Source organism: Plasmodium vivax, chromosome 14, assembly GCF_000002415.2.
Source record: "Plasmodium vivax chromosome 14, whole genome shotgun sequence".
Classification (NCBI taxonomy): domain Eukaryota; phylum Apicomplexa; class Aconoidasida; order Haemosporida; family Plasmodiidae; genus Plasmodium; species Plasmodium vivax.
In genome coordinates this window covers 1109915-1133471 of record NC_009919.1, presented here as the reverse complement: position 1 = coordinate 1133471, position 23557 = coordinate 1109915, and the positions used below count along the sequence as shown (strand labels likewise).

The 23557-nt window shown below is 42.5% G+C and overlaps 8 protein-coding genes across 8 annotated transcripts, besides 6 other annotated features; 3 read left to right on the top strand and 5 right to left on the bottom strand.

The window, feature by feature from the left end:
* Window positions 1–1446: 1446 nt before the first annotated feature.
* Window positions 1447–1467: a microsatellite.
* A 984-nt stretch (window positions 1468–2451) lies between these two features.
* Window positions 2452–2485: a microsatellite.
* Window positions 2486–4209: 1724 nt separating this feature from the next.
* PVX_123100 (hypothetical protein, conserved) lies at window positions 4210–6207 on the bottom strand (the record flags this gene model as incomplete). The annotated part of the gene is made up of 1 exon (XM_001617133.1): window positions 4210–6207. One exon carries the CDS (start codon window positions 6205–6207, stop codon window positions 4210–4212), a length of 1998 nt encoding a protein of 665 aa, XP_001617183.1.
* Window positions 5581–5664: a microsatellite.
* A 75-nt stretch (window positions 6208–6282) lies between the features above and the next one.
* PVX_123095 (hypothetical protein) lies at window positions 6283–6924 on the bottom strand. Its single transcript, XM_001617132.1, has one exon. It carries the CDS (start codon window positions 6669–6671, stop codon window positions 6399–6401), a length of 273 nt encoding a protein of 90 aa, XP_001617182.1. The 5' UTR covers window positions 6672–6924; the 3' UTR covers window positions 6283–6398.
* A 514-nt stretch (window positions 6925–7438) lies between these two features.
* Window positions 7439–10537, top strand: PVX_123090 (hypothetical protein, conserved). The gene is made up of 5 exons (XM_001617131.1): window positions 7439–7673; window positions 7922–8918; window positions 9120–9265; window positions 9459–9641; window positions 9819–10537. The coding sequence occupies exons 2-5, from the start codon at window positions 8525–8527 to the stop codon at window positions 9906–9908; spliced, it is 813 nt and encodes a 270-aa protein (XP_001617181.1). The 5' UTR covers window positions 7439–7673; window positions 7922–8524; the 3' UTR covers window positions 9909–10537.
* On the bottom strand, window positions 10322–14164 carry PVX_123085 (ABC transporter, putative; the record flags this gene model as incomplete). Its single annotated transcript, XM_001617130.1, has 1 exon — window positions 10322–14164. One exon carries the CDS (start codon window positions 14162–14164, stop codon window positions 10322–10324), a length of 3843 nt encoding a protein of 1280 aa, XP_001617180.1.
* Window positions 10347–10402: a microsatellite.
* Window positions 11264–11292: a microsatellite.
* Window positions 13053–13094: a microsatellite.
* A 990-nt stretch (window positions 14165–15154) lies between the features above and the next one.
* Window positions 15155–16228, top strand: PVX_123080 (GDP-mannose 4,6-dehydratase, putative; the record flags this gene model as incomplete). The annotated part of the gene is made up of 1 exon (XM_001617129.1): window positions 15155–16228. The coding sequence occupies one exon, from the start codon at window positions 15155–15157 to the stop codon at window positions 16226–16228; it is 1074 nt and encodes a 357-aa protein (XP_001617179.1).
* A 247-nt stretch (window positions 16229–16475) lies between these two features.
* On the bottom strand, window positions 16476–18815 carry PVX_123075 (40S ribosomal protein S16, putative). The gene is made up of 3 exons (XM_001617128.1): window positions 17933–18815; window positions 17640–17687; window positions 16476–17092 (listed from the first exon to the last, which is right to left on the bottom strand). Exons 2-3 carry the CDS (start codon window positions 17679–17681, stop codon window positions 16700–16702), a joined length of 435 nt encoding a protein of 144 aa, XP_001617178.1. The 5' UTR covers window positions 17682–17687; window positions 17933–18815; the 3' UTR covers window positions 16476–16699.
* Window positions 18816–19006: 191 nt separating this feature from the next.
* Window positions 19007–20721, top strand: PVX_123070 (60S ribosomal protein L13, putative). Its single transcript, XM_001617127.1, has 3 exons — window positions 19007–19143; window positions 19576–19866; window positions 20062–20721. Exons 2-3 carry the CDS (start codon window positions 19627–19629, stop codon window positions 20467–20469), a joined length of 648 nt encoding a protein of 215 aa, XP_001617177.1. The 5' UTR covers window positions 19007–19143; window positions 19576–19626; the 3' UTR covers window positions 20470–20721.
* A 451-nt stretch (window positions 20722–21172) lies between these two features.
* PVX_123065 (hypothetical protein, conserved) lies at window positions 21173–23139 on the bottom strand (the record flags this gene model as incomplete). Its single annotated transcript, XM_001617126.1, has 6 exons — window positions 22355–23139; window positions 22080–22149; window positions 21864–21913; window positions 21626–21710; window positions 21343–21424; window positions 21173–21191 (listed from the first exon to the last, which is right to left on the bottom strand). The coding sequence occupies exons 1-6, from the start codon at window positions 22493–22495 to the stop codon at window positions 21173–21175; spliced, it is 447 nt and encodes a 148-aa protein (XP_001617176.1). The 5' UTR covers window positions 22496–23139.
* Between the last annotated feature and the right edge of the window lie 418 nt (window positions 23140–23557).

Here is a 23557-nt window from a genome sequence, read left to right as displayed (position 1 = left end):
ACACTGCACATATGCATTCATATACACTACACATATACATTCATGTGTATCTATTTGTGCCCCTATGTGGGGGGGGAAGGAGAGTCTCCTTCAATTAGAGAGTGATCAAAAACAAAGGGGTTAATAAGAAACAAAGATGCCTTATTTTAAAAACACAATAATCTTGCTATTTCATATGGCTGGGGATTTCCCTTGCGACGGTGGCTCCGCGAGTGGTGGCTAAAATGCTATACACAAGATGGCGCGTTGGCACGTCGGTACATCGGTACGCTGAACGCCGGCACGTTCGCGCTGCGCCTGATTTTTATTTTCCCCCACGCTTCTTTCGCGTATGCTTCTCTACAAGCGCGATTAACGGCTCGCCTGTTGAGTAACTCAGTGGCTCGCTCAACTTTGTACCTTCTGCTGTGTTACCCCTTTGGAGAAAAATCGCTTAAAACACGAACGCGCGACTTTTTTTTCAACTCAAATTGTATTCACAATCACAATTGAGGTTTTCCAAGGCAGATTTTGCTATCAACCGTGGGGGTGCTTGTCAGTAAGGGCGCCCTCTTGCGTGCGTGTGTGTGTATTATATATATATGCGCAAGCGCCAATGTAGGTATGTAATCCCGTTCGCACACGTTGGTGCCCTTGCACATACATACACGCGCTGATCTGGAGCGTTTTAAAAGGAACTCGCGTCACGCGCTTCTCATCAAATGGTCTGCATGCCTTTCCTCTTTCCTCCTTATAAATGCGAGAGCGATGTAGGGGCGCGCAGGCGAGTAGGTACACGCGTATGTACGCATACACGCATGTACATATGTAGGCATATATATATATACAAATATATGCGTACAAAATATGTATATCTTTTTGTACATGTGCTGTATATGCATACGGCTTTAAAACAATTACGCGTTTGCATACAAACAGTCGCGCACAAGCAGTAGGGTAAAAGTGCGTACCTAAGAACGAATAAAACAGGCACGCGCGCTTAAATTTGGTGCTGCTCTTCACATACACTTTTATATATAAAGCTACATTATACATGCACCTCAGCATATATGCATAACAACATGCATAGTAAAATATGCATAAAAAGGCCAATCGATTTCTCAGGGGGACAATAAAAAAAAAAAAAAAAAAAAAAATAGTAAAATAGTGAAATAAAATAAAATAAAAGGGATGGAAAAAACGCAAAATGAATATGCAATTGCTTTGAATTTATATGTTTTTAATTTTCACTATTTAATTCTTAATTCGTTAAGCTTAATTTCTCTGCTAAAGTAACTCTCTGCTCTGGCACTTTGGTTCTTCGGCTAAAGGATAAGCGCGCGGGCGTACGCATACGCACGTAGAGTAAGTGCGTATGTAGCGTATGTATGTACTATATTATATGCATGAACCATCGTATACGCATGTACGTGACGCGCGCGGGGTACGTGAATGTACGCGGCAGGGGAACATCACATACGCATATGCTTATGTTCGCGCGAGAGCGTATAAACTAGGCATAAATTTCCCATGCGGATGCGGCCATGTGCGTACTACGCATGTAAGCGACCCACGTACGATGCTATGCATATGCGTTGCGCGTACTTCTGTGAATTTGCGCTGAGTAAACCCTCTTGTACTCATTCCCCTTCAGCAAAACGCATAACATAAATGTAAGGAGGTATGTATGATATATATAAATATATAAATATAAATATATGTATATATATATATATGTATTATATATATATGTATACATATGCATTATATACATATATATACGAAACTAATATTAAAAAATATTTTGAAAGTACAAAAAAATGAAACATAAAGTTTTTAAAAATACTCGAAAACTCGCAATAAAAAACGAATTTAATTGTTTTCACAAAGAAAAATATTTTATTTTATTTAGTTTGGTTTCGTTTTGTTTTTTTTAACGTTTTATTTTATCCGGTTTGAAATTATTTTTTTCGCTTCTCCCTTTCCCATATTTAAATTCTACGAGCGGGTAATAGAGCATCAAAAATATACCCTGCGAAGGCCAAACGTGCGTGCCCCGTAGTACATACATACAGCAATCGATATATGCAGTGGCGCCATGTGCCACGTTGCAGTATATATACTGCTATGCATACAAAATATATGTGATAATGCGGTACGCACATGGCGCGTATGCGAGTGGAGGGCCGGAAAATGGGGGCGCCCCGGAAGCGCCCCCCAGGAGAAGCACGTACGTAATAAATATATTATATGTATATATTATATACATGTACGCGCAAAAGCGTGCAAACGAATATGCGCGTGAATATAATGCGGGAGCTGCCAAGGGGCAGGCGACCTTGCAGTTAAAAATTCAAAGCGCAATAAATGCGCTATTATTATAATGCATATAATATGTATATATATGTATACATATATATATAGTTTATATGCCTATGCGCGCAAAAATGAGCATTAAACGCATGTACAAACATGCACATGACATTATTTATATTTTTATAAGCAGTGCGATGAGAGTTCCTTAGCCCCCCCCCCCATTTTTCCCCCTTTCTCCATACCCGTTTTATTTCCTCCCTATTTTCCCTTCCCTTTTTTTTCCCAACCCGTTTTTTTTTTTGACTCTTAAGCGAATAATCGCCTAATGGTCGAAAAATTTTAAGTATAAAAATAAAATTCCCCAGGACCTCCGCATTCTTTACATTTTGTCATCTCCCAAAACAAAGTTAAGAAAAAAAAAATATAATAAAGTGGTTCCCCTTTGCCAGTAATTTAACCCAATATGGGTATATAAAAATGGCTTATATATAGGCACAAAAAAGGGGAGCCTATTTTTTTTTTTCCTCCCTTACAATTAGGTTATTCTAACTGTATGTAGAGGAAGGGCCTCTAATGGTCACTCTGTTCAGAGTTCATACGCAGAAAGGCATCACAACACAGTGGTAGGTACGCCCGTTCGCATGATAATATAACGCCACCCCGTAGCATCATCACATCGTGTAGGTAAAAACGAAACATCCTGGTGGCAAATCTACCAGGGAGAGGCAAAACACTTGTAAGAATTGCCATTTTTCATACGCATACTCCTTCATAACGCGCATATGCAAGAGGGGAACTACCCCCGTTCCGCTTATGGCAATTATTTATTTTCCATTTGTATGCGGCGAAATTGTCCTACCCCCAAATGTTACGAGGTGGATATATGAGCCTCTATTTATTTGTTAAAATGTTCCGCATGAATAGAGTTATAATGCAAAATCGTTGAAATGATTTTTATTGGGCTGTTCCGCCCGGTCCTCTCAGCACGCGCGATGGAAAATGCAACAGTTGAGAATTGCCCCATCGATAGTGAAAAAATTGTAAAAAACCGCATGCATGTATGTACACATCATAATGGCTCACATGCGCAGTTTCACCTTTGCGGGGGGGGGGGCTCTCTTTGTTTTTTGTTTCCACTGCTGTTCACTCATTTAAGCAACATCACAGCGGAGTAGCGGCAATTATTCATTGGGTTAAAACGTACTGCACAGGTTAACGCGGCTGTGCTATTGGGGTGAGCGGAGGCGCCATGATAGGGTTCCTCAGGCGGGGGAGATCACCCCCCCCTCCACCTTCGAAACGTACGTCTTTGCACGCTGGTACACTCATACGTTTTATACGCTTGTTTGAAACTCCCCCTGCGCTTTCGAACACTCGCCGCCGACAGTGCTCCCCACGTTGAAGGAGCTTTTTCCTTCTCTTTACGCAATTGTCGCGATGTTATGATAAATTGAAATTGCGGAGAAAGTTGAAAAGGTTTGAGGATATGGTGACAGACGAGGGAGCCATGTAAGGAGGTGCGCTTAGGGGCCCATTCCTCGGACAGGCATAAGCATGGGCAGAAATGAAGGTAGATGATAGGCAATATCATAAGCACATACGGACAGAAAAAAAAAAGGAAAGCATGACGCGTACGTAATTACCCCAGTTGAAGTTAAAAACCCGAGTGCAACTTCCTAAAAAGGGAAATCCACATTTTGCACACATGCAGTGAATGGAGATATTGTCTGTCCGTACGTACGTACACCATTGTGCATACAAAAAAAAAAAAAGGAAAACGCATGGTGCTTTGTGAAAATCATTCAGTTGCGATATAGGGGTGAAAACGCGTCGCCCTTTTTTAAATAATTTTTTGAGGAAAAAACGCAGGGCACTTGGTGAAGAACATTCAGCTGCAATAAACGGGTGAGCGTGTCACCCCTTTTTAAATAAATTTTTGAAGAAATGCTTTATCTTTTTGGTGCCCTTCTGTAAGCTATTTTTATCCCCCAATTCGCTGTCCGTACAATAACGATTATCCGCTGAATGGTTTTTTTTTTTCCCACTCAAGCTGCTCATCCTCCCCGCTGCGGATGCGGTGTTCCGGCTGGAAGCGCCATGTGAATTTTTCCCACGTGCAACACCCCCGTTTGCATAATTTTTATGTACCGCATATTTCTCATTGTGCAACTTACGAATGTCACTCAAGGCCTGCTGCTCTTGTTTATTCTTCTCATGAATAATTAGCAGCTTATTATTTATGGGGGAAATATTATTTGATAAATTTTCCAGATACTTCTTCGGGTCTTCAAAGTACTTTTTCGAAATTTCACTTTCTTGTGACGCTCTCTGTTCTGTTTTCCCATCCGATGGAAATATCTTTTCGTTACTCGTTCGGATGCGAGGGACTTTCTTATTTATCATATTCATAATTATATTGACGGAGGTCAGCACAAATTCGAACAGTATGGACTCTTTGTCGCTAAAGGATTCTTCAAATTTCCAGATCATGTCTACATAGTAAGGTGACGATGCGATATCTTCTCCCATTTGTTCTGGCCTTACATTGGAGTCTTCACTCGGGTGGGAAATACCCCCCCCGTAACTCCTCGTATTAAAATTTAATATCTCAAATAATAATTTTGTTAAATTAAAAATTTCACAATTTGTTAAAAAGGACGTTTTAATTTGACTGTTACTGAATTTTATAATTTTATATTTTTCCTCCTTCGAATTGTAGCTTATATTGCTCAATAATTTGTATAGCACTTTGAAAAAGCCTTCGAAATGCTGCTCCTGTTCGCTTGGAACCATTTTTTTTACCCTATAATGCTTTATCAGCTCAGATATGACTCTGTCCAGGATGATGGTGATGTTCACCAGCATGTCTTCTCCTATTATGTAGAAATTCTTCGATGATATGTTCCTTTTTATGTTGTCGTTTTCTAGCAGCGACTTTCGGAAGAGCACTTCAAACATGGTGGCGCTGGGTGCCTCGGCCGAGTTGGACCTTTCCAATGTGTTCACCTTTTCGGAAATGTCCTTCCCCACTCCTTGGGCCGCACCCAAGAAGGGGTCTCCCGCGCCACCGCTATTTTCCGCCGCACAGATGGGAGCGCGCTTCTCTTTCTCTGCCTCGTTCGTTAGGGCATCTTCCCTCTTTTCCGCTTCGTCCGTCCGGCTGTTTGAAGCATTCTCGGCGTTGCAACTTTTCTTCACATTTTTCTCCATATATGTTTCCCTGTTTTCCTCCTTATTTGCTTCCCCTCTTTTCTCCTTTTTTTCTGCCCCATTTTCCTCCTTATTTGCTTCCCCCTTTTTCTGATCATTTGTGGCATCGCCCCCCGAGCCCCTGTTCGCCCCCTTCTTCCCGTTTCTTCCTGTTTTATTCACCTCATTGCTACTTCCTCCAGGGGTGCCCCTCGAAAACTGGTCCTTCCCTCTACCGCTAACCTTATCAGTGTCTAGAGTTCCCTTGTCACGGGCCTGATTTGAGCGTGGGGAATCTTTTACGCCATTTTTATCCTTTGCCGCGGGTTTTGCATAACTGGGGTGCGGCCTTTCATGTGCTACATCAGTTGGCTGGTCCTTTTTCATTCCCCCTTCCACGTGCAACTCTGAAGTTTTTGCATTACACCCTGAGGAGTTATTCTCCTCTTTTTTATCCCCCTCTCCGCTATGCGCAGCATCTTCCTTGTGTGCCTTTTCTGGGGGGGGCTCCATATGGTCTTTTTTTTTCTCCCCACCTTGTGCATAAAAAATTTTGATCAATTCCTCCACCGAGTTGTCATCTATTTGGCAATTTTCTTCCTCTTCCAGGTGGCATGCTTCTGCCTTGTTGATCAAATACAACTTTGTTTCTTCTTCAATCCTCTTGGGATCGATATGAGGAAACTTTTCTCTTAACAGCTGCATGCATTCTTCAAATTTCATGTTGTGCGCGGTGGGGGAGCTGCGTTCTTGGGGAGAAGCAGCTTCCAGGGTGGGGGGTTTGAACCTTTGTAATTCGTGGCCAACAAATTGTTTCTACATATGCGGGCGGGCACATATGAATGCATGAAACTTCGTGCAGACTTGCTTAATGTGAGCGCGCCTCACCCCCTCCCCTACGTGAGTTACCCAGTCTATATGTGTTTCGTTATGTAGCCATTAAGCGTTCGAAACTTGGTCAAGTCTGGCCGCACAAAGACATACATACTCACGTACGCGCAAACGTACATGAGGGAGAAGGCCAGCTTGATTATCCTCTTGTTGTACGTTTTCGCATAGGACAGAAGGACAATGTGCAAAAGAATTCTTACCAAGGGGTTATACAATTTTATAAACTTCAAAATGGAAAAAATGGAGTAGGGGGATAGGTAAATATTATTCCCTTGCAAAAAAACGAGATACGACATGTTAAGATATTTATGTTCAGCTAAATAGATTCATCTTCCTGTGCATACTAAGCGCGTCGCATGTGGTCCTGCCTTATTATTGCATACGTTATGTTATTTTAATCTTTGATGCAGCTACTCAAGGAGGGGCTCTCGCAAAATGTCAGCGCAGCGTTACGTGCTATGCGTTACTGCCAACAACTTTGGACTTTTCTTTTTCTTCACGGGAAAGTTCAGCATATAGAAATAATGCTTACAGAGGGGTTAAAATGGGAAAAATAAGAAAAAAAAAAAAAAATAAATAAATTAAGTCATTTTCATTTTTCCTTACAAATGTCAAAAAGGGCTAAAAATCCCATATTTATCATCTTACATTTTTTTATGTATAGAAATTTTGTCCTGAAAATAATTTCAATTCGCAAAATTTCAAGGTTATTCAAAAAAGTAATGTTACTTGCGCGTCGTTAAAATTGTTATACATTACACGTTTTTTTTTTTTTTTTTTTTTCTATTTTTTTTTTTTTTTTTTTTGAAACGCCTGTAGGATCATCCACAGGGGCGAAAGCAGATATGTTTTGACGCGCGGGGTGGCGTATACGGATTATGCGAAGGGAAAAAAATTGCGTGGGACATATGAAGCAGCAATTGGATAAAACTTATGTGAGCACTTTTGAGGAGCTTCCCATTGAGTATAATTATATAATAGAGCACCCTTTAACATATGGCGAATAATTTCCCCCGACGACTGGTGCTTCTGCCCTGAAAAAAAAAATTAGGCTAAAAATCCTAAGCGTAAAAAAAATGGCGCCATTTTCAGCTCAGTGACACGCTTTTGTTCGTGTCTGTATAATAGGGCAAAAAAAAAAAAAAAAAAGAAAAAAAAAAACACAAATACAAATGTATTACCTTTGCAATGTATACAATTGCGCAACTGATCTCTTTGAAAAAAAATATGGGGACTGCGAGAATGCGCCGCTTTTTCTGAGTTAATGTTTAACGAAACTGTTTTTGCCAAATTAAAAAGTAAGTTGACCGAATCCGCACGCAGTTACATAACACGAACTGAGAAATGTAACACCCCTGGGGTGTTCACGTTTGTGCAGCTCCCTACTGTGTTTATGTAGCATATACATCTGTCGTGCCAAGTATACTTCAAAAGGACGAACATCGCGTTCTGCATAAAGGAAAAAAAAAAAAAAAAGTATGCATATAAATGAACTGTGCGTTTATATTACTACATCCATTTTGCAACCACTTCACCATCGTTGCAGCGGAGCCGCACGCCGAGAGAAGCAGTCGGTGAAGCGAACCATGAAGACGTGCCAACTGTCAGGCAAAAGATACCCAGTCGCGAACACACCGAATAGGGTACATCAGTGAGCCCGCGTGGCCTCCATGGAAGGATCGATTACGCATATGAACCATACCAAACAGTTGCACAGATAGGGTTGCCACATAGCCCCACGCCGCACCGTACGGTTACTGCCCACGTATGACAGCGCTTGTCCCCCCGTGTAGCCACGCGCAAAGAGGACCCTTGTCTTTTGCCTAAAGCTTCAGCTTAATGATGAACAGAACATTTTAACTGCCTCTGTTTTTTTCCCGGGGGACATTGCAAAGTTATTAATAAATTTTCTTTTAACAGTAAGTTGCTCTTTTTCGCAACTCTGTTTAGAGGCGTAACCGTGGCGTTACAGCTCAGTGCGGAAAGGAGGACACAAACAAAATTAGCTGCTCTCCCGAGGATTTAGCAGCGAGCAGCTGGAAAATCAACGAACCAAGTGACCCGCCCGCGGATCGGTAGAAGGACCACCTGACCGCTTGACGAACCGCTTATCTGACCGCTTACCTGACCGCCAACCCCCCTCCGCAAAATGGACGAGCTGCAAAGCGAATTCGAGAAGATGAAAATAAAGTCGGACGCGGAGGAAGAAGAACAGGAAGGGGAAGAATCTGGAGAGGAAAAAATATCCCAGAGAAAGCTGAGGTACTTAAAAATGAAAGATAAAAAGGAAGAAAAAAAGCGAAAGAAGCAAGGCACGAAGGGTACGACTAATAAAAACGCCGTAGAGAGTAACAGCAAAGTTAAAAATAATGACTCCAAGGATGAACAGAAAAATGGCGACAATTCACGAGATGACGAAAATGCAAATGACGTTTCGAATAATTTAAATGAAAATAATGAGGAAGATCAGGACGCCTCGGCAGAAAGTCCCCAGGGAAATAAGGCAGCCAAATGCGAACCCGTCCTCGTGGACTACTGTAAAGGTGCCCTGCGTGCATGTGAATGCTAATTGGGCTAAGCGACATGTGCAGCTGCGCTCAGCTGATAGTACGTGCTAGTCCATGTGCATTACCTGTGACGCACGCTTTTGCGCCTTTTTCCCTATAAGAGGATGCGCAGAATTAAATTGTTCCTTTTTTTTCCCTTTTTTTTTCCTTTTCCCCCTTCGCCTTCCCCATGTGCAGTTTGCGGGATGCCCTACGAATACTGCGAATACGGAAACTCCTTCAACCAGTGCAAAGAGGCGAACAAGGAGAAGTACAACTACGACATCGTACGGGGCGACGCGGAAACGAGCAACAAGCGCCAGGCGAAGAAGGCCCCCCAGAATGTAATGCAAGCTTGAGCAGTGCGAAAAGCGGCGTGGAAAGCGGTGTACAAAACATCGTTGCACATCTATTTCTCAACTGCGTGTAGTCGAATGTGCTCCCTTCACCGCAGCTGCTGCTGACTGCGCAGGGCACTTCATATCCTCTGCACGTCCACACCTCCCGTTTTCCCCCCCGTTTTTCCCCCCCTTTTAGGCGACTCAAAAAATTACCATACAGAAGACCACGCGGGCACGAAAAAAAGTTGTCACCGTTGTCGTGGGGTTACATACGTATGTCAAATTGGACAAAATGGCAAAAATATTTTCGCGCTTCTATGCATGCGGTGCGTCCGTTATCAAGGGGGCAAATGGGGCCCCCGACCAGATAGACATACAGGTACGTCCTCACTCTTCCGCCGCGCGTATGATGCGTATGTGTATAAGTGCATTCAAATGTTCGGCATATATGTGAGCATTTTTTTCCCACTCCTATACGCATGCGCGAAATTGTTGTGTGAGCCCTACCCCCACGTGGTCCACTTTTTATAAATTCCTCCCCCTATCACCTTCTCAGGGAGACGTCGAACATAACATTGTCGAAATTATCATGAAGAACTGCCCCGAAATTCCTGAAGGCGTCTTCGTAACGTTGCCCCCCAAGTAGGTGCATCAATGGAGGTATATTTTTTGGGGCGTGTATTCCTTCCTCCCCCGGAAAAGACACACATGTGCGCAACCCTATGCATGTATGAGCTAATGAGTATGTTTGGCAGGGAGAAGAGCGGTTTGGTCGTTTGGGGTACTGCTCCGCGGAACTGCTCCAGTTACGCCACCCATGATGAGTTGGCTCTCCACTTCACGCAACTGCTTCAATTGTGTAGCCGCGAAAAAACGTCGACGCATCTTAAAGTGAATACCCCCCCAGCGGCGCTACTTTGCAAGTGTGTTAGCCTACATTGCGCCGTTTCTGAGCAGCGAGGGTGGTCCTCACATTCTCATTAACTGTGCATGTGTGCGTACGTCTCTCTATATACACAACCTTCTGGCCGTGTTAGCTAATTCGAGTGGGGCTGGAGTTCACTTTTTCCAGCGCTTCCAATTTTTTATTTTTATTTTGCCGGAAGAGCCTTTTCCTCCAAAATTTTTCCTATTGACTTTTTTTTTTTCGAAAATGTCGCCCTCCTCATGATCAGTTATTTGTTCAAAATTTTCTCTTTCATTTCTATCCTTTTCATATTGCGTTTTTAAGAACTGCAAAATTTTATAGTCATAATTATCGTACAGTATTTGGTCATAATTTTCTCGATTTTGTTTTTCTTCCTCTTCCTGTGGGTCTGCATATGGGTGGCCTCCCCCACGTTCGTTATGCGGTGGGTTGTTCGCGGTTTCGCTGTTCTGAGGAGTGACACGGTCGGCGATACCTTGGGGAGAGTCGGGTAGTTGCTCCGTTTGCTCTGTTAGCGGCTGCCTCTGGCGTTGCTGCCGCTCATGCCGCTCCTGCCGCTGCTCCGGATGGTCGGCCTGGTGGAGCGTGTCAAAAGAGTGCAAAACAAAGTGGTAGAAGTTCCGTATAAAATCCTGCACATTGTAAAAGGTAAAGACATTCTGGTAATCAAATATGTAAACGACTTTGTGGACGTTGGTCAAATTCTTGATCATGTAAAAATCGTGAGTTGTCAAAATGTAGCTGCCTTGATAAATATAATTTAAAAAATTTAAGAGAAGATTTTTTAAGTAAATATCTAAATTGTTATTTATTTCGTCGAGTAGCAGCAAATTTGATTTTTTTAAAAATAACGAAAGGAATAATATTCGCACTTTTTCCCCTCCACTTTTATCCTTCATACATGTGGAGCTATCGATGTAGAATATTTTCAGCAGCGCTTTTATTTTCTCTTCAATGTTGGTCACGTCCTGTTCGTTGCAAAATGGCTTGGTTTTGTTCAACACGTAGAAAAAGAAGTGTTCCTTTGCGGAGGGGCTAAGGATGCCACTGTTGAAGTTGCTCCCTTCATAATTTTCCATAACAGCGTCCACTCGGTCGACGTCCAAACCGTCGTCGAAGTGAACTGGCTCGTAATTCACCTGCTCAATTAGGTACCTAAAATATTCGTTAATTTCCAGGTGCAATTTTTTAATCATATTTTGCTCAAAGTAGGTCAGGAGGACGTTGTCAAAGTTGCAGTGTATTTTACCTTCGAAGTTGGCCATTTTGTCTTTTGTTGGGTTTGCTTTACTTGCTTTTCCACCATTCAGGTAGACACCTCCCTGAGGGACTTCCTCTTCATCCTCGCTGTCTCCATACGCATAGGCACTTCTCCTATGCCTACCGCCTTCCGTGCCCATCTGAAATTTGTACCGATTCGTCAGTATCTTAAAAAAGGTGGATTTTCCAATTCCATTTTTCCCCAAGAGGAGGACATTTTCGCCGCTGCTAATGCTCAGATTCATGTTTTTAAAAATGTATTTTTTTTTTTTCTTTTTTCTGTTCCAAAAGTAGAAGGAGAAGTTGTCGAATTCGTAGAGGGAGACGTTGTTCTTTGCGTACCTCTCGCCCGTTTCGATCAGCTCGTTGTTTTTTATTTTTTTGCTCATGTCGATGAGGATGTTCTTGTTCATGTCGCCCTCTACGTCCTTCATGCTGTTGTACACGAGGGATTCCACGCCCTCTTCCGGGTGAGCGCCGTGGTTAGCGGCGTGGTCGGCGTGGTCAGCGGCATGGTGAGCGGTCTGATAAGCCGCCTGCTGAGCGGCTTTCTCTTCCCCACTCGAATTCCCCTCAGCAGCGCCACTTCCCACACGGCCGAGGTTCTCCCTCCCCGCCTGCACACCCCCCTTCTCACCCTTCCTGCTATAAATCAAATTATAGTACATGTACTGATAATTCAAAGTACTATCAAAAAGGGTAGAGTACACACTTTGGTATAATTTAAATTCTTCTTCTTTTTTTTTTAAAGACTGATGCATGAATTCGTTTTTTTTTTTTTTCTTAACTTGATTTATGGCAGCACTTAATTGGTCCATAATTTTTTTCAATTCTTCTTTTTTTTTCCTCCTATTATCGAAGAGTATCTTCATACTGTGTAAGTACTGCGTGTAGTTCCCCTTGAAAAAGGTGATGTTCGAATTTTGCTCATTTTTTCTTTGTACTTCCTCTGCAACATCTGAGTGAACAGCTTGATGGCCGCTTCTGCTTATCCTCTTTAATAATGCCATGTTGTTAAAGTCTATATCGTGTCCATAAATTTTGTTAAAGTCTAAAATTCGATTGCACAATTTGCTGACGAGGAAGAAATCGTGGCTAGCCAAAACGATGCCGATTTCTTTATACTTGAGGGAGTAGTGAAAAATGTTCATAACGAAGAAAATGTTAAATATGTCCAAATTGTTATTTATTTCGTCTATTAGCAGAAGTTTCGCGTTGCTTAGTAGAAGCAGCAGGAGGTACACTCGGATGATGTAGCCGTTGCTCAAGTTGCTCAGCTTCACATGCAGCAAATTTTTTAAGTTCAAAATGTTGAGGTATTTATGGAAATTCATTTTTACTTGGTTTATCTCTTTGAAAACATGTTCCTTTTCATGCATGTAAAGTTTGAGCACCATCTGGAGCAGTTTGGAATTCGCGAAGGATTCCGCGAGGGATTTCGCCTGCTCGTTGGGGGGTGCGCCACCCGCTTTTGATTCTACACATTCGATCATGTTCACATTTTTTTTGGCAGTGTAACTTCCCCCCTTTAGTTGGACGTCTTCCCCATTTGGGCTATCACCCACAGGGCATTCCTCACCACCTCTCCCAGTGGCACCCCGATTGGACCTCTGGACAGCGCCCAAATTTTTGTACGAACTGATCTCCCTTTCGATATAATTTAACACCTCGTATTTGTCTAAAACGGGTTGATAAAATTTCAGTACCTTTTCAAATACGGTCAAATTGTTTTTCTCCAAAAGGTGAATATTCTGCTTGAAATAAAAAATTCCGTTTTTAAAAAAAAGGTCATTTTCGTTTCCTCCTTTTTTCTTGGTGACCCGCTCAAAATAGGAGACATCTTTACCTTTTACAATCGATGGAAGTTGGGACAACTCGAGAGAATTCATTTTCATGTGGTGTAAAATTTTGTAAAGAAAATCAAATTTATTTTTCTTCACCATTGTTTGCATGTTCTCCTCAGTTAGGCTAAAATTTTTCACCTCATCTTTGGCAACTTTGTTATTTATGATTATACTTTTGTTGCTGTTATCTGAGTGGTCGAAAATTAAATTCAAGAGCGACGTTTTTCCGCAGCCATTGTTGCCTATAAGTCCAACACACTCCGACTTGTGCACGTGAAAATTCAAATTGGTTATAAGTTTCTTATTACTAATTTCGTAGTTCAAATTGTGGACGGTTAGGATCTCCTTACTTTCTTCCTTCTGCTCGTAGTGCTTCTCCAGCACGTTGTAGATGTTCATGTTATATTTCGGGGACAGCATTTGGTCATCTTCCTCCCCCTCCGCGTTTAGCAGTCTCTCGTACGTGGCGAGGCGCTCCAGGCGGGATACGTCCGCTTGGTCATCATCTACTGCATCATCTACTGCATCATCTACTTCATCATCTTCGTCATCTTCTTCGACATCCTCTTCGTCGACTTCTTCTACACCCTCTTCGTCATCTTCTTCAACATCCTCCTCATCCCCATGCTGAGCTCTCTCGCTGCGCCCACCCAGGAGCGCCTGGCCCCGCTTCTCCCCCCGAACGCGCAGTGCGCCACTGCCCCCGAATGTCTCCCTTTTCAAATGGTAGACATGATAACCACGCGCGACATTCGCTGCATGCAAACTGCTTAAAAAGGAACTTTGGTTTTTATATTTACTGATTTGTAGACCTTTGCAGCGAAGAGCGTAACACCATGTGAGGAGGCACAGGAGGAGTTCAACGAACATGTTATATCATAGTGTAGCACGGGGGGGGGAAAAGAAAAAAAAGGAAAAAGGAAAAAAAAGAAAAAAGAGAAAAAAAAGAAACGCTTGCAAAAGGGAAAACTCCTCAAAGTGAGATCCTCCCTCAAATGAGGACAAATAACCAAACAAACGAATGGTAAAAAAAGTTACAGTCTACTGCTCCCGCTGCAACGAAAAAAAAAAAAAAGTTCCGCAGCGCGCTTTGGAAGAATTGCTCTCTATTTGATTGTCACTGCGGAGGGGTTAAAAAAAAAAAAAAAAAATGAACGACACAAATGAGTAGAAAAAAAAAAAGATAAACAAAATGGCGAATGGCTTCTTCCCGATCAAGCGTGCAGCAGGAAGAGGTATTTCCTCAAGCGGGGAACCAAGTCGAAGGAGGAGCGATAGGTGCGCACGTCGCTCGATAAAACGGCAGTGTGCCTGCATGCACATACGTACATAATGTAAATAAATATATATTGTTTTTTTTTTGTGCTTAGTTGCATGCTTGCTTTTATATGAGCATTCCTGTCCCATCATCCCCCTCTCCACACATTTGCGTGCACTGTTTTTCTCACTGCGCGTGCCTACTGAGCAACGAATTTTTGCCCACGCGTTGCAAGCTTGAGGAAACGTCTTTGAGAAGTGTTTGTTTAGTTATGTAGTGCAAAAAAAAAATTGAAGAATAAAATAGGAGGCACAAAAGATCATTTCGTTTATTCATCGGAATAATAATTTTTTTCGTGCTTCACTTTTGCTGTCCCTTCATAGGTGTACACCATGCGCTATGTGTAGGACGCCGAGCAGTTCACGCACATAGGAGGGTGCCTTTGCAAAAGTGAAAAATTAGCAAGTGTGCATTCTGTGATTGCTATTCCCCGTGAGTGATTTTTCCCACCCCTTTTTTTAAAGGATACGTTTGCCTTTTGAGGGCCGCGAAACGGAGGAGGTCTGCCGCCCCTGCACCGCCTTTTTACCGCCCCCCCCCGAATGAACGTCGCGCTCATCTTCGGCATCACCGGGCAGGATGGCTCGTACCTGAGCGAGCTGCTGCTGGAGAAGGGGTACACCGTGCACGGGGTCATCCGCAGGTGCAGCTCATTTAACACCAAAAGGATAGACCACATTTTTGACCAACTCAATCTGCATTATGGAGATGTCCTGGACAGCAGCAGCATCTGCAAATTGATAAGCAAAATAAAGCCCCACGAAATTTACAATTTAGCTGCACAAAGTCATGTAAAAGTCAGCTTCGAGTTGCCAGTCTACACAGCCGAAACCACGGCAGTAGGGACTTTACGCATATTGGAAGCAATAAAAATTTCGAACCTACCGGATGTCAAATTTTATAATGCTTCTACCTCTGAGTTGTTTGGCAGCTCTACTGATGATAGGCAACATGAAAGCACTCCATTTAATCCTGTCTCCCCGTACGCAATTGCAAAATTATATTCCCATTATATAACGATATGTTATAGGAAGTCGTATCAAATGTTCTGTGTGAATGGCATTCTTTTTAATCATGAAAGCCCAAGGAGAGGAGAAACGTTCGTAACTAGGAAAATTACCAGAGGGGTAGCCAACATCTGTAAGAATAGACAAAACTGCTTAGTATTAGGGGATCTATCTACCTACCGAGATTGGGGGCATGCAAAGGATTACGTTCGAGCTATGTATCTAATGCTGCAACAGGATGAGCCGGACGACTTTGTCATAAGCTCAAATGAAAAACATACGGTGAAAGAATTTTGCGAGATTTCCTTTTCCTTCGTTGGGATATTCTTAAAATGGAAAGGAACGGGCATTCAAGAGGTCGGGGTAGATCAGCACGATCGCGTGCTTATTAAAAAGGACCCCAGATATTATCGAGAGTGTGATGTGTTCCATTTGCATGGCGATTCTTCTAAGGCGCGCCAAAAGCTGCAGTGGGCTCCGACGTATTCCTTCTTCCAACTCATTTATGAGATGCTCACGTATGATTTCGAGCAGTGCAGTTTGCCGATCGATGACTTTGACACGTGCGTAAGCAGGTATGAGAATTACCGGGGTGTGCCTACGAAATAGCAACAACTTGGTGGGGTAGACATCGCTAGCACACTTGGCATATTCACTCCCCCGATGGGGGTAAAGGGGGGGAAAACCCTCCAATTATTTGTTACCAACCAGTAGGGCCCCTCCCCCACTGATTTATTTTTTTTTTTTGTCTACATCGATCCTGTTGCGCATTCACACTGCAGTGTTCGCGCTGAACATGTGCAGCGGTGTCGCCACTACTAATCAGTCCCACATTCCTACTGCGTAATTTTTTCTCTCAACTGTATGACACAATTGCAATGATTATTTAAAAAGGTTCAAGGGGTTATGCACTACGCCGTGGGGGAGATAAAAAATGTACACATGTGCATACAGGCAAAAGAAAAAAAAAAAAAAAAAGTAAAAAATAAAGTGAACAATAAAATATAGGAGAAAATAAAATATGGTAGAAAATAAATACAGTAGAAAGCAAAATGTGGCAGAAAATAAAATAGCGCACAATTATCTGTACGATTTTTGGTATCTCGCACGAGCACCCTTTCCACCGAATTTCTTCGGTTCACATCTTCTTGTGTCTCCAACCAGCAACGTTCTGTCGTACCTTAACAGAGCATCCTTTAATTCCTTCTTCGTAGATTCGTCCACATATTTTTGGTAATATGAAATCACTCCCTTTCCAATGGCCTGCCTTATTGCGTAAATCTGGGCGGTCTGACCACCTCCTTTAACTCGGATACGAATGTCCAGATTTTTTAATTTCGCTGACCCGATTAACCATAAGGGTTCGTACACTTTGGTTCTCAAAATGTAGGGCTCCACTAAGTCCAGATTTTTTCCGTTCAATTTGATTAGACCCTTTCCATTGGTCACGGTTGCCACGGCAACGGAGGTTTTCTGCAGAGATGGGTAGCGGGGAAAAAGGAATTCCATGTGGCGGTGCTATGGAGCTGATCGTTTATCTATGGGCGTAGAGGGGAGGAGAAAAAAGCCCCTCAAAATGGCAGGGCACAACGCCTCCATTGGGTAGCTCCGGGGTTGCCATTTTCAAGAAGGGATGAGAAAACGCATTACGCGATTTTTTCCTATCCCCCTTTGTAGGGAAGTGACAAAACATGAACAGTTGAGTATAACGGCTTATGTCACTTCACCCTTGCAACGTTCAAATGAAACGCGAAAACGGGGCACCACTTCGCTGACCCATATGGTATTATTTGGCCAAACGTAACAGGGCCGCGTAAACGGTTTCTTGGCAAAGGGTACGTATGCACAGAAGCTGGGATGCTCATATGCAGGTTGGGATGCAGCATAAGCAGCTACGTCGGTGGAAAAATCGGTGTGTGCCCCTCTCTCCCCCGGGCGATTCCCTCTGTTCGGAAACACTCGGGTTCATTTTTATGTTTTTATGTTTTTTTTTTTCCTCCTTTTACACTCCGTGTGGTACCTTCTTTCCAAAGGTTTGAACTCTCTTCACTTTAGTCGTCATTTTTTTCTGTAACGGGATGGAAAAACAGGTGAAGCGAAATTTAACAAAAGCTAAATCGTGCACTGAGGGGGGGATACAAACTAATGCCGCACGTTTCACACGCGGTGGGAGAGGCATACATCATGGCGAGTACATATAATCACATTAACGCGGCGCCACGTCGGCATTAGAGCCAAACGTGGCAAATAACGCAGTCAGTTTTAACTTGTGCCGCTTTGTCACAAATTCGCAGGCTGCGCTTCTTCGCTTACCGTGAGAGGCTGACTTATAGGGGGGTAAACTCAAAATTTAAGGAAAGAAAATTTTTATCTCCTCAAAGGAAAAGTTGTGTTCTCCTCAAAATAGTGGTACAAGGATGTATCATCCCTTTTTTGCTGATTTGATTTACTGCTTAATCTGTTTTGCCGTTTATTTATTTTTTTTTTTTTTTTTGATTTTTTTTTTTAATTTTTTTTTTTTTTACATATGCTTTTTTTAAAAGAACGAAGGAGGGGAATTAAGCAGAGGAGTCATGCCAACTACGCGCATATGCATATAAAATTTTTACGTACCTACAAAATTGGTGTACATATTATTTTACGCGCGTTCGTTAAAAACGGTATGGGGCACCCCCAACGCAACGCAATGTATTTATACTTTCATTTGAAAAACCGCGCCGACGCTTTGCAAGCCTGAGAAGCATCCCGGGCTGCACGTAAACACGAAGTATGCAGCGTAGCACGTGAGAACGCACAACGTTTTATTGCTGGTTGGGTAGGGTTGGTTGATCCGAGCGCGTTTTTTTTTTTTTTAACCCATTTTCTTTCATTCCCCATGTGATAAAATAATTGTGCACAGCATGTGAGAAGTGGGCAATAAAAATAACGCCACGCCGAGCGGAAGCATATATACAATACAATTAAAAATGCTGTGCGCGACGCGACAGGGCAATCATTTTTGGAGGGAAAACCCGCTCTCTGCGTATCTTTTGGCGCCCCACTTTAATCACTCCAAAGAGCGGAAAAAGGACCCACCCCGAGGTTGGAAGTATACATATGAAAGAAAGCGCTATGTATATAATGCAAAACGGTTACGTGGCCCCCTTTTTCCGAAAGCAGCAAAATTGCGCAATATTTTTATACGTATATTCTGTTCACAAAAATATTCGTTCGCTCATTTGCGCTGTAGCGTTGAAGGGCAAGAAGAGGCACTTCACACGTGAAGAACATATGGTCGTGCAAAAAAAAAAAAATAGTAATTATTCCTGTCGCGTGATATTTTTCATCTTAAGTATTCTTCCAATTTATAAGATCAGAAAAAAGAGATGATTTTTTTTTTTTTTTTTTCCATCGTTTCGCGGCATCACAATTTGGTTGCTTTGTAACTTCTGGTGATTTATTTACCGCTCAGTAAATTTTCGTACAACTGTTCCTTCGCTCTTCCAGTTTTTTGCAATTCCCCCTCGAGGCAGTTTTAAGCAAAGGTAAAAAAATAATTTATGCTGAGATGTACAAAGCGATGCCAAGTTGAGGCGATTAAAGGGCATACCACCATGCGATGATACCGCGCGGATGCTTCGTCAATTGAGAGCGCATCAGTTGGCCGAATGGGCAAAGAAAAGGCCCCGAAGCTATTTCAATTTCGAGAGATGTGAACGCGGCACACGTTACGCGCTTTTCACGGGAGAGATAACACGGCATTGACCATTTCCGCGCTGCTTATCGAGAGATGCGCGAAGAAGCGTTCATTGTGAGGCTGAAACGTTGGCGAACGGTGTACATGTGCCTTTGCCTCTGCAGCGTGCACGCGGCAGGAAAGAGTAGAGGGGCGCGCCCACCTCGCGAATGCAGAAGCGTCCCCGTAGAATAACAAATATTTTCAGGTAGCACTTCACATCTTTTCCCCCCCAAATCAGCAGATTTTATTTTTTTCTACCTGCGCACCACTCGCCGAGTAACTTCCCAAAATGGTGGCACACAACAACGTATTGCCAAATGTTCACCTGCACAAATGGTGGCAAAGGTATGTAAGAGTAAACTTCAGTAAAAACATAAAAAAGAAAAAGAGAAGATTGTTAAGAGAAAAGAGAAGAAAGGCAAATGATGGAACCCCCATTGAAAAATTGCATCCCATAGTGCAGTGCCCAACGCAAAGGTACAACTTCAGATCCAGACTTGGAAGAGGTTTCACCCTGGCGGAATTGAAGGTGCGTATTTTGCATGTGCCACGAAGTGGTGATTCGTATAGTATGCTTCGCGATGCGTTTATCTCATTCTGCACGGTCATGCAACGAATGAGTGTAAAAAAGTGTCTACTTTGGCGAACGCCCTTTATATTAACCCCCCTTGCGAATGCTAATATTACCCCTTTTGTTCTTCCCCCTCGTTATGCACCTCTATAGGGAGCCAAGTTAAATCCCCTGGCAGCCCAAAGCATAGGAATCTGTGTTGACAAAAGGAGAAAAAATAGATGCGAAGAAACTTTAAAGAAAAACATCGAGAGATTAGAGAAGTATAAGAAGTGCCTAGTTATGATCCCCTTGAAGAATATCAAATCTAAAAATGGCATTGGAGGAATACCAGCGGACTCCAGCAAAGAAGTAGTTAAAGAATTAAAGAAGAAGAAACAATTACGTAGCATCTTCAAGAAGGAAAGAAACACCAAGCCGTTCTATGAGTCCATAGAGGTGTCCAAGATAGATAAATCCTACTTGGCATATAAGACGTTACGTAGAGCTAAGCTAACCGAGAGAAGAAAGAACAAACAGCAACAGAAAAAAGACTTAAAGAGAAAGTCGAAGGATAATTGATAGATTATACCCCTGCATGTAGCATTTGCAAAAAAGGAGGAAACAGATAAAGGGACACAGGAAATGTGCATGCTGTTTTTTATCTCTTCAGTTATCCCCTACGTATAACAGCTTTTGCAAAACTTGCCCAACTGATATACAGTCACATTTTTAATACCTTTTTTATTTTACACTTTTCTTTTTTTTTACCCCTACGTAAACAACTAACAGTTTAACAAAAAAAAAAACAGAACATAAAAAAACAAACAATACAAAATACGTATACAACATTTTTGCATACCTTGGAAGCTCCTTTTTTAATTAAAAAAAAAGGTGCTCCCCATGCGTATGCAAATTTGAATACATCTTTACATACACGTAGGCGCTCACGAATGGGTAACTCCACAGAGGGGGGATTATCCCTCCGCTGCGCTTTAATACGAATGGGAGCGTTAATGGTAACACTGCAAAAATGGGAGGCAGGAAAAGTGCCAGCAAACGGGACAGCGCAACTGCGCGCGTATAAATTTGCGCAAAAAAAAAGAAAAAAAAATGGTACAAATGACATATAAAAAGTGTGCAACTGTGGATACGCACTTCCACACACAAATGTGGCATATATACCTCCGTAAGTGTGAAGCACAAATTTGGCTTCTTTAAAAAAGCGGAAAATCGTTCGGCCTCCTCGCCAAAGGGTTTTTAAAATCCATTCCTCGACAGGCTTCTATAAATGCTCCAGTTCCCTTAGAAGGCGCGAAAAGGGGATGGCACAATGTGGGGCAGGCGCAACATGTGGTAGACGCAGAAACACACAACGTCAAAATGTTCATGAGGGTTTAAAGCACATGGGAATAAACTCTACTCCGTGAAACCTCCTTAGGAAGAACAACTTACTTCATAATAAGGGGAATGTTCTCCTCCAGTTTTAACTGAATGAACAGGTTCTTCAAAAATCGCTTGCATTTGAGCAGCGTTACTAAAAAGGAAAAAAAAAATAAATAAAAAAATAACAAAGTAATGCACAAAGGTTCCACTCACAGATGGGTGCCTCTTACGCGTAAACAAATTTTATGTCTACTACCCATCCCGTGCGTGTGCGAATATGCTGCCTCCACGAGCTCATATAAATATTGCTCCTTGAATAGCACAGCTGAATGCGCCCATCTGCGCGTCCTACCTCCAATGTATAGAATTTGAACGTCCAGGGAATCATCACACAGGGTTACAAACTGCGTCAAGAGGGAAATTTCTTGTCTGAATTTCTAAAAAGGGGGGGAAGCAACACGCGCCATGTTTATACTCGCAGTGGTTATTTTGTGTCACTGCGAATGTAGCATTTGAGCTTTTAACGTTCAATTTTTAGCTTTTTTTTTTTTTTTCAATTTGATCGTTTGGCCAGCGGCACCTGTACTCACATTACTAGTTCGGATGATAAAAAGCCGAAGTCTCAAATTTGCGAAGTTGACTAGGAGGGGGAAACGAAAGGGAATGGGAAGGCAAACAATTGTGGGGGCTCTATCTGCAAGTATTAGCGCTTTCGCGGGTACGTTGATTAGCGCATTAGTTGTACTCCCTCAATGTGTGATATATATATATATTTTTTCTTTTTTTTTTTTTTTTTTTTTTTTTACCGAAGAAGCGAGAAAAAATTAAGCTCTTGTATATCTTCCCATACAACATTGTTGCTTTCCTCTCGAATTCCTACAGAAAGGTGGTCACATGTTAGGTAGGAGCAGATGTACATGACCGCCACAATGTTCTATGCACACGGGAGGAGACTGCATTGATGTTTGCTCAGTAGTTTCCCCCCACGTATGTATGCCTATACGGCTGTGCAATCGGCACACACACGAGCAAAGTGTGCGCAGGGCTGTCCGGGCTGGGACAGCTAAAAGCTGAGTCGTACTTCCTTAATCAAAACGGGGAGCGCTATGTGTGAACTTTCGAGAATTTTGAAAACTTCCTCCTCTTTCTTTTTGCTGACCACTCCCCTTTTGTTCCCGCAGTAGAATTTACACAAAATCCAAATGTGGTCTTTCCTTGCCATTTTGAAGAAGCGGAGCGCCTTCGGTGTGTCGCGATTGGTAACGGAGACTGCGTTTGTGTTTTCCGGGCGGGGCAACTGCCACGGGCGTGGTCGTGGTGCCGATTAGGACGCGCGAGCAGATATATATGCAGGTAAAAATGTATGCACGTATGTACGTACGTATGTATGTATATATAAGCATATTCGCACGCGGGTGGACAACCTTTCCTATCTCTTTGCTGCGCGCAAAAATTCACTTGAAACGTGTGCACACGCAGGCAAGCAATCACCTGCGCGGGGACATTCATAAGCACAAACGCGATCGTACATACGTGCATGCATACTCATGTGCGTGGCGAGAAAGAACGAATTTTTGAAGCGGTCAAAATGCAGCGATTTATCTGAGCAAAACGACATATCGCTGGTATTCCGATCTGCGCATTAAAAGAGACATCCCCCTTCCTCCTTTGCGCATTTGCGTTCGCTTTGGAGATGGCTTGATCTTATCATATGCACGTTTATAGCAACATGCACAAGCAGCATAAAAAGGGGGAGAAAAAAAAAAAAGAATTACTCCCAATACAACAATTGCAACATTTTTTTAAAAGAACGAATTTCATTTAAAAAAATGAAGAAGCTTCCACAAGGTTTTACCTCCGATCGGTGAAGTTTATTTTTTTGACCCCTTTAAAAAATACGCCTACAACTGATATGTGCTGTATGCTGATTTTTTTTTTTTTAGCTAACAATAGGACCCCGCCCCCCTTTTGGAAATGTTCGCATTTGAAAGGGGAGTTCTTATTTTCGTCAAAAGGAGCGTAATATACGTGTAAAAAAAAAGCATGCATGTGGGGGGTAAACTTGTTAAATACGCGTAAACCTGCTTTATGCATAATTTTAAATTTAACTGGGGCTGGAAGGTGACCCACATTTCACACGATAGCCAAATTTGTCATGCGCGAAAAAGATGCAAAGCCAAAAAGTCAATATCAAAAGTGCCACAAACGAAATGGTGGTAAAAGAACTGTAGAGTTATATGCCCCGCGGCTGCATACGAAATTTGCTCCTTTTTATGTTTGCCCA

Excerpts from the sequence above, each read along its gene's own strand:
- PVX_123075 (XM_001617128.1), bottom strand. The coding sequence starts at position 17,681 with ATGACGACTAAAGTGAAGAGAGTTCAAACCTTTGGAAAGAAG. Across the intron at positions 17,093-17,639 it reads TTCAAACCTTTGGAAAGAAG|AAAACCTCCGTTGCCGTGGC; the intron begins GTACCACACGGA and ends CCATCTCTGCAG.
- PVX_123095 (XM_001617132.1), bottom strand. The coding sequence starts at position 6,671 with ATGTCGTATCTCGTTTTTTTGCAAGGGAATAATATTTACCTATCCCCC.
- PVX_123070 (XM_001617127.1), top strand. The coding sequence starts at position 19,627 with ATGGTGGCACACAACAACGTATTGCCAAATGTTCACCTGCACAAATGG. Across the intron at positions 19,867-20,061 it reads TCACCCTGGCGGAATTGAAG|GGAGCCAAGTTAAATCCCCT; the intron begins GTGCGTATTTTG and ends GCACCTCTATAG.
- PVX_123090 (XM_001617131.1), top strand. The coding sequence starts at position 8,525 with ATGGACGAGCTGCAAAGCGAATTCGAGAAGATGAAAATAAAGTCGGAC. Across the intron at positions 9,266-9,458 it reads CGAAGAAGGCCCCCCAGAAT|GCGACTCAAAAAATTACCAT; the intron begins GTAATGCAAGCT and ends CCCCCCTTTTAG. Across the intron at positions 9,642-9,818 it reads CCGACCAGATAGACATACAG|GGAGACGTCGAACATAACAT; the intron begins GTACGTCCTCAC and ends TCACCTTCTCAG.